The sequence below is a fragment of the Astyanax mexicanus genome, chromosome 1 (genome assembly GCF_023375975.1).
Source record: "Astyanax mexicanus isolate ESR-SI-001 chromosome 1, AstMex3_surface, whole genome shotgun sequence".
In the NCBI taxonomy this organism is placed as follows: Eukaryota; Metazoa; Chordata; class Actinopteri; order Characiformes; family Acestrorhamphidae; genus Astyanax; species Astyanax mexicanus.
This window is the reverse complement of record NC_064408.1, coordinates 79,249,834-79,261,956: the sequence shown is the minus strand read 5'-3', so window position 1 is coordinate 79,261,956 and position 12,123 is coordinate 79,249,834. Positions and strand designations below refer to the sequence as shown.

The 12,123-nt window shown below is 37.7% G+C and overlaps 1 protein-coding gene across 7 annotated transcripts in view; it reads left to right on the top strand.

Annotated features, from left to right (window-relative positions):
• syne1a (spectrin repeat containing, nuclear envelope 1a) overlaps window positions 1-12,123 on the top strand; it is a 243,527-nt gene that overhangs the window by 164,223 nt on the left and 67,181 nt on the right. For all 7 annotated transcript variants that reach the window (XM_022663102.2, XM_022663116.2, XM_022663113.2 and 4 more), the window contains 11 exons: window positions 184-328; window positions 483-692; window positions 2,294-3,078; window positions 3,855-4,020; window positions 4,218-4,373; window positions 5,610-5,762; window positions 5,937-6,119; window positions 7,299-7,436; window positions 7,581-7,766; window positions 9,900-10,022; window positions 10,852-11,034. In XM_022663102.2, coding sequence (XP_022518823.2) covers window positions 184-328; window positions 483-692; window positions 2,294-3,078; window positions 3,855-4,020; window positions 4,218-4,373; window positions 5,610-5,762; window positions 5,937-6,119; window positions 7,299-7,436; window positions 7,581-7,766; window positions 9,900-10,022; window positions 10,852-11,034 — 2,428 coding nt within the window. The remainder of the gene's footprint in view (window positions 1-183; window positions 329-482; window positions 693-2,293; window positions 3,079-3,854; window positions 4,021-4,217; window positions 4,374-5,609; window positions 5,763-5,936; window positions 6,120-7,298; window positions 7,437-7,580; window positions 7,767-9,899; window positions 10,023-10,851; window positions 11,035-12,123) is intronic.

The window sequence follows — 12,123 nt, the reverse complement described above, 5'->3', positions numbered from 1 at the left end:
TTTTCATCTGATTACCAAGATTCCTTCAAATGTGTTGATTGGATTATAAAAAACTCAGATTATGAAGTGTATGAATACATGTTCATTCATAGTTCTACATAATGTATGGACTGCCATCATTTTAAAGCGCTTGATCCTAAAACTACACCTTTATTTAAATCTGTTGTTTTTGTTGTTTTTCAGATGCTCTGCTCAGTGGAGCGTGTTCCAAATCGAGAGCGAAGAGTTCATAAAGCAAATGAGTGAGATCGAGAAAAGACTGGAAGGTTTTAGCACTGCTAAAGCTAGCTCGCTTCAGGAGGCAGAGGATAAACTCCAGTGTCATCATGTTAGTTTGGGATTTTTTTTATTTATTGCTTTTATTAAGATTTTTTTTTATTTTTAAAGACATTTTAGCATTATTGTTATTTAGCATAATTTGTTACAGTCTGTATTGTGTGTGTGTGTATACACCAAATAATCTCCCCTCTGCTCTTTTTTAGACTATTGTGTTGCAGGTGGAAGCTTTTCAGCACAAACTGACAAAGCTAGAGGAGCACATCGCTCAGTTTGATGAGACTGTGTCTGGTGCCATGGTTTCCCATTCAGTCTGTGCCATGCGCTGTCAATGGACTCAGCTGAACAGTGTAGCTAGAGCACAGGAGAAAGCTCTCAAGGACACTGTACATGACTGGAGGTGTTTTACGGAAAAGGTAACGTCCAAAAATGTCTTGTTCTGTCACTGCATGTCAAAAGATTTGGGGAAAGATTTGTTGATTTTTTCTCAGTAAGGAGACACAGTTGAATGAGGTCATGTTTCCTGGCATTCATCTTGGTCATGGTCAGTGCTGAGCGGGTGATGTAATGCTTGGTAATGATACAGTAAGCTATTCATGGCACAGCGGGAAAGCTGCAGCTCCCATTAATCACATTCTCTCATTATTTTTGTGAAATGTTGAGAATACACTAACTGAATAGTAAGTATGACGTATTATTGTGATTAGAATACTGTGTTAAAAATGTATATATGTTATGTGGAATTAATTTTAAGGTTAGCACATGGAGTTTAATTATACAAACCTCATATGTACACGTGTGTGTGTGTGTGTGTGTGTGTAGAGTACGGTAAAGAGTCACCTGAATTAGCTTTTAGTTAACAGCTGTGCTCAACTTATCAAGAGTTTATTACTTGAATGTCTTTCCTTTTTTCTTAATGTGTTTGAGAGCATCAGTTGTAAAAGTGTGAAGAGGTAGAGTTGGTATACAGTAAATAGCTCTATTTGAGTAATGTTCTTATTCAGATTTTGGCAAGTACTACTCAGCTAAGCAAAGAAAAAAATACTTAAAGAAATCAGTTAATCTTGAAAAAAAAAATCCTAAGAACTTCCTAAGAAGTATCCTTAAGTGCAGTGGCAAAGACTATCAAAAATGTTATGAAGAAACTGGCACTCATCAGGAACACCTCAGAAAAGGAACACCAAGAGTTACCTAGAGTTCTGTTGCACAGAATAAGTTTATCAGAGTTACCAGCCTCAGAAACCACAAGTTAACAGCACCTCAGATAAGAGAACATTTAATTTTGGTATTTTGTTTTGTTTAACCCTTTTTAAGTTCTCTATATGATTGCTTATGTGTTCCTTTATAGTCTGAATGACTTCAATATTCATTTACAATGTAGAAAAATTAAACTATTTAACAGATGTTTAAAATGTTTATAGCATTTATCCCCACCAAATGTAGAACCCTAGTGGAATTCACAATTCCACTGTTTTTTTTTTCCCTCATGATGTGACATCACTCCATTAGGATGAGTCATTGCTATTGCAGGGCCATATGCAAAACAACACGACACAGGGAAGCAAAATGCCATGTACAAAGCATCTCTTCATTCATCACCCATTAAGGGAGCTTTCCCCCCTCTCTCTATAATGGCCGGTATTGCCCTGTTGTTACACTGATAAAAGCAAGCTGCAACCTCAAAAGCCTGAATGTGAAATGGTGCCCACAGTTCATTATAAATGTGTTTAAGAGTGATAATTGCATTTTTTAGACAATATGGCTTATACAAGTGAACACAAAAAAGCACATCCATTCTCTGGGGAGAAAAACGAATGAGAAATGAATTTGTGATCAGGCTTTATTTGGAATTTGTGGCCTTGCTGTTGATTAATAGAACCTGAAATGTAAATCTATACTTCATTTGAATAATTATAGCTGTACAGAATTTACAAAGTAGGTGCTTACATTCATTCCCTGTTGTCTCCACTAATGATTATATATGAATAATATCTAGCTTTTGTCCCTCTCCATGTAGCTGGTGAAGATGAAGACCGTGTCTGAGGATCTGCACAGCCGAGTTCCTGACAGCGTGGTGGAGAAAGCAGCCAGTATGGTCGCCTTAAACAGTCTGTTGGAGTACCACGACTCTTTCAGTCGAGAGGTGGAGAGAGAGAGCAGTGCCCTGACCCTCCTCAAACACCAAGCCCTCAGTCTCCTCCTTCAACCTGTCAGCGCAGGAGTCCACACCCACAGTAACCAATCGTCCTCACCTAGGCATCGACCGGCCACACCTACCAACCTGTCAGACACACCCTGCAACAACCAATCAGACTCGCCCAAAAATCAACCGGCCACACCTACCAACCTGTCAACCACATCCTGCAACAACCAATCAGCCTCACCCAGACATCAACCAGCCACACCTACCAACCTGTCAACCACATCCTGCAACAACCAATCACCCAGACATCAACCGGCCACACCTACCAACCTGTCAACCACACCCTGCAACAAGCCGGCTTCATCCTGCAACAACCAGACAACCTCATGCAGCAACGGAGCAACCTCATCAGTCCACCAACCAGTCTTACCAAGCAACCAGATGACCTCACCCAGCAACCAATCAAATATGCCTAGCATCCAGTTACATACTTCCAGCAACCAGACAGCCTCATCTTGTAGCCAATCAGCCACTCCTTGCAACCTGTTACATGCTCCTAATAGCCAATCAACCTCACCTGGCAACCACATAAGCAAATTCATCAATGCAGAGGCGCTCTGCCTGCGGGAGATTCAGCAAATGCAACAAACGTATGAGAGGTAATAGAAAAAAATGATGTAGCAATCTAGCAAACGTACCTTAAACCCATTTTACTCCAGCCTTGTCATTTCACACCAAAAACTCAAAATCTAGCACATCACAAAGCACAGTCGTTTCTATTTGTATCTGGAAATACATGCATACAAATAGTTTTATTTAAATAAACTTATGTAGATTACATATTTTTATCTTTTTAGCTGTGATCAGATTTTTTATCAGAATTTTATTTTACTTACAAGTTTAAACACTTTTAGCTCTTTTTAAACTGCCACTGATGCAGCATCACTAGGTGGCCAGTGTACAAAGAGGAAAGCACAGCTTCCCAGCTTCAAAACAACAGCCAACAGACACCGGGTGATGATGGCGTGCAACATGATCCATGATTTGAACCGAAATGAATCATTTTCATATTTCTATTAATCATTAATCATTTCCATTTTTGTTGATATTTTGTTTATAGGCCTAGATTGTACATATAGCAAGAATTTTGTTAATATAAAATAGTGCAACTACTGCATTTTGTACTGTTGTACATGTCCTGTCTAAAGGGTTAATTTACTAATATAGGCTTGTAAGTGGTGCATTTATTTAATACGGGGTAAAATTGTCAAAGAAACAGCATCAAATAACTGTTTCACCTCTAAGCAAAAAAAACCCTGTGTTATTTGAATGCAAACCCTTAGTTCATAAATATTTGCAACATTCATTTTGCAGCAATAGAAAGTGTGAGTTTTTGGTATTAAAAATAGCTCCGCTGCCATTCCCTCCTCTGCAGTCTGTTACAGCAGGTGTCTGTGAGCCGGCAGCAGGTGCAGTTGGAGCTGCTGGAACGAGAGGAAGTGGAGAGGGAGCTGGGGCTGGTGAAAGGCTGGATCCAGGACACTCAGGGTCTGCTGCTCAGCCCCACAGCAGACCTGGACACCCTGCTGTCTGACCTGGAGGTACAGAACTTCACCACACCGTTGAGGGAAACACAATGCACATGTTACAGGCTTCTTGCCATGTTTTTTTTAGTTTCCTGACCTGATTGAAATTATTCAGCGTGATTCAGAGTGCATATTCTAATTATAGTGTGTGTGTGTGTGTGTGTGTGTGTGTGTGTGCGTGCTTGTGTGTCTGTGTGTCTCCTATATGATAGATGGCTCATGGTGGCGTGCAGTCTCAGCGGCAAGCCTTGGAGCAGATTGCAGACCGCCAGCAAATGAAGTACAAAGACCTCCATGCTACTCTGCCCTCTGAAATTAGCACGCAATTAGCAGAGGTTACTCTGGCACTGGGTTCGGCTGAGGATCAGGTACTCACTCATGCAAAATACACTCAAAACGTCACTAAAATGTACACACTTTTTTTTTTTACAATTTTAGGCTGATTATTAATAATAATCTTCCCAGATTCTTCATGTATTTGTGTGGTTGTGTGTGTATGTGTGTGTGTGTATGTGTGTTCTTGTGTGTATGTGTTGGCAGGGGGTGTGGGCGGGGGGTAATCTAATCTGATTTAACCAACTTACAGTCCAGTCGTGGCCACCTGGATTCTGAGTCATAAATATTGAGGCTGTTTTCTTATTTATGACTCTGCATCCTGCAGGGTACGGAAATGGCAACACAGTTTTAATGTTCTGCAGGGAAAGACCATTAACCAATGAGAGCTGAACTAATCAGGGAGCTACACAGAGCTGGAGGGAGGAATACAATCCATTTTATCCTAATGAACATCGTAAAAGGAATTACATACATTGAAAGTCCTTATTTTTTCCAAATTACATAATTTTGCAGTCTTATAACCCTAGAACGCTAACGCTGGGTGATTTTCACCCACGCAATTTTTTCATGTGATGTTCATTGTGTTGCTGCTGTGTCTGAGCTGCATGGGACTTTGGGGAGCTTCAGGGCATTTCATTGATGTTATTAATGTGTTCAGGTGATTTTTATCCAACATTATTGATAGAGAGTAACATATTTTATGGGTGTAATTTACCTGATGTTACCTGGTGTTTATGTGTTTAAATCAGGTGCTCACATGCCCTCAGGAATGGGTGGGCCAAAGACCAAGATCCCAGCAGCATTATTTTATTGTTAGAACATCACCTGTTAAGGATGACCTGATTTTCCAATTATTTTTCTGCTTTTTTATAGGGTTATCCATGGTACCTTTTTCATTTTATGTGATGTTGTATGTTGTAAAATTAAAGAAGCAGAACTTAAAGAAGCTAAAACTTGTCATACAGTGTAAACCCAACGTTAGTGACGGTGATACTAACATTAATACTAATGTTCTAAAGTTAAGAGCAATCACCCACACATTTTCCATTCTGAGATAATGCTGTAAATTTATGAATTAATCATTATATGTCTCTTAAATACATCTAAAACCTGTGTTGTTTTACTTCTCACAAATTGTCATTAAATGTGGGGTATTTTAACACTAGTCATGAGTTCAGCAATGCTGTAGTGTGGTCCAGATATGGTTTGATCTGCATTTTATTTGTCAAAGCATTTTGTGTGACCATACGTTCTATTTCTCTGTCCAGGTGCAGACCAGGGAGAGAGAGGTCCAGCACAGCAGGGATGTTAAAGAAGACTTTAACACCAGGCTTCAGTGCATCTCTAAAAAAGTCAATCTTATCACTTTGAAACTGAAGCAGAAGTCTGTGGATGTAGAAGAGGCAAAGGAAGAGACTGAGGTGCTGACTACAATCTTAAACACAGTTATATGTGATTTCTTTGTTCTCTGCTCTGTTTTTGTTAATCTAGATGCAAAGAGTCATGTATTTGTTCTTCGTTTTCCTCATTTGTTCACATTTTAACTGTATATGTCATTTACTCTTCCACATCCCTATATCTTCTTCATTCTCCAGACCCTCTGTGAGGAGCTGGTGCACTGCTCTCACGCTCTGTCTGAGCTGGATGTGGCTGTGCAGGAGTTTGGGGAGCAGAACCCACTGCTGGCCAGACAGTTGGGTGTCAGTCTTAGCAAGCTGACAGAACTCCACTCTCAGACCAGCCGACTCGCTGAGGGAAAAACTACTCGTCTGAAGAAGGTAAAAGTTCATCACAGACATGTTTGATGAAGTAAAGAAAAAGTTAAATATGCTAAGAAAATGTGTATATATTTACAATTATATGCCAAAAGCTATGGAACAGTAACTATAAATAGCTCTGGAAAAAATTATGAGACCACTTCAGTTTCTGAATCAGTTTCTCTGATTTTGCTATTTATAGGTTTATGTTTGAGTAAAATGAACATTAATGTTTTATTCTATAAACTGCAGACAACATTTCAACTGAATTCCAAATAAAAATATTGTCATTTAGAACATTTATTTGCTGAAAATGAGAAATGGCTGAAAAAAAAAAAAAGATGCAGAGCTTTCAGATCTCAAATAATGCAAAGAAAACAAGTTCATATTCATAAAGTTTTAAGAGTTCAGAAATCAATATTTGGTGGAATAACCCTGATTTTTAGTCACAGTTTTTATGTATCTTGGCATGTTCTCCACCAGGCTTACGCAACTGCTTTTGAATAACTTTATGCCACTCCTGGTGCAAAAATTGAAGCAGTTTAGCTTGGTTTAATGGTGTGTGATCATCCATCTTCCTTTTGATTATATTTGTTTTAAATTTGGTCAAATCAAAGAAACTCATAATGTCTCATTAATTTTTGTCTGTCCATTGGAAAGTAAAGAACACTACACTAATCAGTTTCATATGCATGCAGGGGTGTCCTACTTGTCTTTTTACATGGACAGTTCTAGCCAGATGCTGCTGGTTACGATCATTACCACCCTCTGCACTGTCTGTCCCTGTGGGAGCAAATGTCTTTACTGATGTATTTCCAGTAGACAGGTTACGCTGTGGATCGAGGAATGTTAAATGTCTGCACAACTTAGAATGTCTTATCTATCTGTCACCCCTTGTCAGGCCTCTTTCAACATTCATAATTTATATTGCCTTGCCGTAAGCCCACTGGACAGTTTTTAGTCTCACTCACAGGATAACACCTCACATATAAACAGGTGTCGACATTCCCAAATCTAAGCTTCATGATCAGTTTATATTCTGCTGTCCCACAACGTGTGGTATGTCCATATACATTGCGGTATTTCTTTGTGTATTAATATAGAAGTTTCAATTTGATTGTTGATGTTTATTTGAATGTTACTTCCTTATATTTATATATATATTCCTATTCCCTTCCTTCTTTCCTGTTTGTTTAACAGGCAGAGCAGCACTTTGAGGAGTTTAATGAGATGCTGACCTTAGTCCTGAACTGGACAGAAAAAGCAGAGACTCTTATCTCAACCAACATTGTCTGGAGCCCTGCCTCAATGATGCAGGAACAAATCAGAACCCATCAGGTATGAGAAGCATTCTGACAAGCAGAAAAACTCATTTTCACAGATGAGATCTTAGTAAACTTTAATTTATCAATTTAATTGATCAAAATAGGTCAGTGTTGTTTATATGCATTATAAATTGTGCTGATGTGTCCTCTGTACCAGGCATTGCTGAGGGAATGGAGGAAGCTCCAGGGCGATATGGAGGGCCTGGTGGAGAGAGTGGGGCTGCTCGGGGACGTGGTGCAGACTGAAGCTCTTCACCAGCAGGTGGCAGAGCTGAGCCATCATGCTGAAGAGCTGCAGCAGCGGGCCAAATCCCGCTTGCTGAGTCTACAGGATGCTGCCAAGGTAATTCATTACACTCCACCACACACATAGCCAATTAGATCAGTACCTTACTGTGAATATTCTGCACACTTGCACTGTCAGCAGAAACAAATTCTGGAAGGGTTTCTGACAGTGAGAGTTAAAGGGCCAGTCTCCTATTTTTTTGTGTTTTATTTTATTTTTTCTGAATCTGCATTTGTCACTTTAAGGGTTTTTGAGACTTTTTAGACTCTCTTAATCTTTAGAATCAAACAGCTTTTTTATTATTGTGGGTTTGGTTTTATAACTGATCAATTTACATATTCTCAGACCTGATTTGTGCATCATTTACAAACACACAGGGGCTGAAACGCTCCTTTGATATCAGTTTAAGCAGGCAAGGCTAAACATCTGTTTACTAAATTTGCAAAAATATGTAAATTATTTTTTGAAACATCACAAAAACAATAAATTTAAGTTTGTTCCTATATATGGACAAAGGAATGTGCATTGTTTCAATAAATGTAACAATTTCTAAAGAATACATTAATTTTAATTTATTTTTGTACTCATTTACATTATTTAAAATTTACAACGCAATATATAAATGTACACTTTTTGGCATTAAATTAAAACAAATAATTAAAATGAAAAATGTATTAGCAGAGATCACAAAAAATCTATATTTGGAGTATTTTAACATGTAAAATCTAATGATGACAAGTCTCTACCTCTCATGTCTTGCTCATAGACTGCCAGATTTGTTTCATTTTTGATGAGATAATGCCCTCTAGTGGTTTTATTACACAGTGTTGCATCATCCATTAGATGCCCTTCAAGGATGCAGCACAAATCATTCTATCTTTTAAAATGTCATACATCATTTCATTTTGCGTGGTGAGACATTGAGAGAGTTTGAATACCAACATAAATGTCATACATTAATGATCATTTTAGGAAAATAAATATTAATTAATTAAAATTCTTCTAAAATAATATGTAATTATTCAGTTATATTGGGTAAAAAAATGTTTGCTGTATTATTAATCTATATTTTATTGAAGTTTAAAGGTTAAATTCCTAAGTGCTATCATATGTGCAGTTACTATTTACATGCATGTGCTGTTTTTGGGCACCCCTGTGCTAATTACTGTTTTAAAAATCTTCCCCTTCTGCACATTTTATGCAAAATTATAATTTATTTGTTTAATTTAACAAATTGGAGCGAAAATAAAATGTAAAATTTGGGATGTACAAAGAATATGGCACAATTTGTAGTTTAATGCTATAAAACTACATTTATAAATATATATACATTTTACAATGATTAGAAATTGTGTGTAACAGGGTTAATTGTCTTAAAATATCTCAACTTGGTGTCATTGTACTGGTGGTAAATGGACAAAGGCTAGTTGTTGTGATGCTCTTCATACATATTTATTCTATTTATGCTTTTAGGCATTGCTTTTCATATTTTAATATTAAATGTTTAATCAGGTCGAGGCAATATAAAAATTTAATTTTACATGGCTTAATTTGTTGCATATTGTTTATGTCAACTGTTTTTTAAGTTTGTTATAGATTTTCTTTTTTCATATTGAGAACTTCAACAGTTGTTAGACAGTAAATATGAGGTCTCTGCTTTTTATTGTGCTTGTTTGTTTATTGTCTGATTCTGGGCAGAGGAAATAAGAGTGATTTCTGTTTCAGGAAATGTCAGTATTAAATTGAAAATAGGTTCTAAATAGAACCCTGACAAATGCGTATTAATACTCTTTATAGAGTGACCTAACCCATATCTGTGTTAGAATTTTTTTCTATCTAAACACAAGCTGAGGTAAATTTCGTATTATAAAAAAAGTATTTGTTTTAAAAGCTTCTTTAAAAAGCTCTTGCTGTGTGACTCTAATCTCTATGTGGGCTTTTAGGTCCTGCAGAGAGGTCAGCTTTCTGTCTTCCAAAGGATTAGACCATATTAGTTAAAGCAAATAGCACAATTAACCCCTGTCTTAGCCCCTGTGTTTTGTTGAGGTATCTCCATTTCACTTATTTACTAAAACCTCCTAATTTACGCTGATTTCACTGTTTTCTTTACAGTAAATATCATGTAGTTAAAATGCATCTCAATACTGCAGTGTGTGTTTCTAGTGAACGTGACCTCTGTGCTCTTTTCAGGATCTGGGCAGGTTGGAGAGTGAGGTGAAGAGCCTTCATCAGTCTGTAGAGAGAGTGCAGGAGACCCTGGCTTCACCTGACCTCGCCCGCCTCAGCCTTCGGGAACAGCTGGTCCAAAGACAGGTACTTTAACCAGATGACTTATTCACTTAAAACAAATCTGTACTGTCCTGAGAACTTTTTCCTGAAACATATAATAAAATAAATACAAATAACATAAATTCAAGTTTGTTGAGGGAACTCAGTTGTTTAAAAGGCAAAATTGTATTAAATTCCAACTTATGATAACACAGCCATTTAATGTAATGTCATAATCCTCCCTAGATTGTCACAATACTATAAAACTGCAAATTTTTAGAGTGGCATTTTACTGTGGCCAGCTCAGGATACACCTGTGTAATAATCACTGTGTCTAATCAGCAGCTTGATATGCCACACCTGTGACTGGTGGATGGTTTATCCCAAGCAAAGGAGAAGTGCTCACTAACACAGATTTAGACCCAACTGTGAACAAAATTTGAGAGAAAAAGGCCCTTTGTGTACAGAGGAAAAGTCTTAGATCTTTGAGTTCAGCTCATGAAAAAGGGTTTGTTTTTTTATTTTTGTTTGGTTTTCCAATGAAAAATACTGTCTCCATAACAGCAACTTTACAGGAGAAAGATAAAACCTTCCTAACTTTTAATGGAAGTCAAGAAAAAATAAATGGAGAGTTTCTATCAGTCCATTCATTAACAAATTTTGACACAGTGTGAGGGACCGTTTGTGTGTTCACACTATTTAGTAAACTAGAAATCGAAAAAAAATTGAGATACTTGTCTTTCTTTGGACTGTTTACGAATGGACGACTTGTAAACAGCTTTTTCCCCTGGTGCCCATTTACTACATAACTGTCATTTTCTAACGGTCTATACACTTTTGATGTATATGTTAATGCTGTATGTTTGTTGTGCAGCTCCTACTGACAGAAATGGAGGGTATTAAAGTGCAGGTGCAGGCTCTGCAGACCTGTATGAGCAACCTTCAGCTTCCAGAGGAGGCAATGGCAACCTTACCCCTGTGCGTCACTGCCCAGAATCTACAGCAAGACAGCAGCCATCTTCAGCACACTGCCATACAGCAGTGTAATATACTCCAGGTAACTACTTACTAACACTAATAATAAGCACAAAGACTGCTGTGGATCAACAGAACACTCACACTGATCTTATGTGTGGAGGAGAACTGTATGTCCAGAGGTTTCCAGAAGCCTACTTTAAGGTCTTTAATTGAACACACACAGATTCAGTAGTCTCTAGAGTGAGAGGCTAGAGCTCTAATACTTTACCTTGGGGATGAGGTGGAGAGGTGTTTGTGATGCAGAACTAATCATCCAATATCAGTACCTGTACTCATTAAAGCTCTAGCAGCTAAAAACAGTTAAATCCCCACAGCAGTGTTCTAGTCTGAAGCCAGGCTACAGAGAAAAATGATTACTAATACATCAAATTTGCAAAGAAATTGTATCATGCTTTTTTCCTGATTGTGTCATTTCTGGCCAGTCACTGTGTTTGTCATTGTTCTGCTTGCAAACAAAACAGGGCAAGTGTTTTAGCTTTACTCTGTTTTGTTTCTGTCTGGTCTCCTCCTTTGTCTCCACCCTAGCCCCACCTAGTCATTAGTGTTCCCACCTGTGTCTCATTTGTAGCCAAGCCCTCTCGTTATCATTCCCAGGTGTTCTTTGTTTGTTTCAGTGTATAAGTAGCTCCTTTGTTTCAATGTCCATGTTTCCATGTTAGTACAAGGTGTAAATTAGCTTGATTTGTTAGTATTTTGTCAAACCTTTTTAGTTTGATTGATTGGAGTTTGGTTTTCTGTCCAACTTTGTCTTATCTGGCTTCTTGTTTGCTTTGTTTGGCTTTCTTTTAATAAATGATTACCTCTATTTATGTACACCTCCCTGTCTAAGCTCACATTGTGACATGAGTAAGCACAAAACTAGTGATTAGCTTTACCTAATAATATGTAGGCTGCCTATAATCTTGTATGCAGTACTTGTATTTGACAGTTCTGTTTAACAGATGTGTAGGTACAGGTTTTAGCCGTTTGTGGCCGTTCTGTAACATGGAGGAGGAGGCCGGATGCAAATGCAAGTCATATTTATTTTTAGACATGACAAAAAAAGCAAACCAAAAACTGAGACAAAGAAAACACTTAAATTAAACACTTAAAGACTATAAAACAAAAG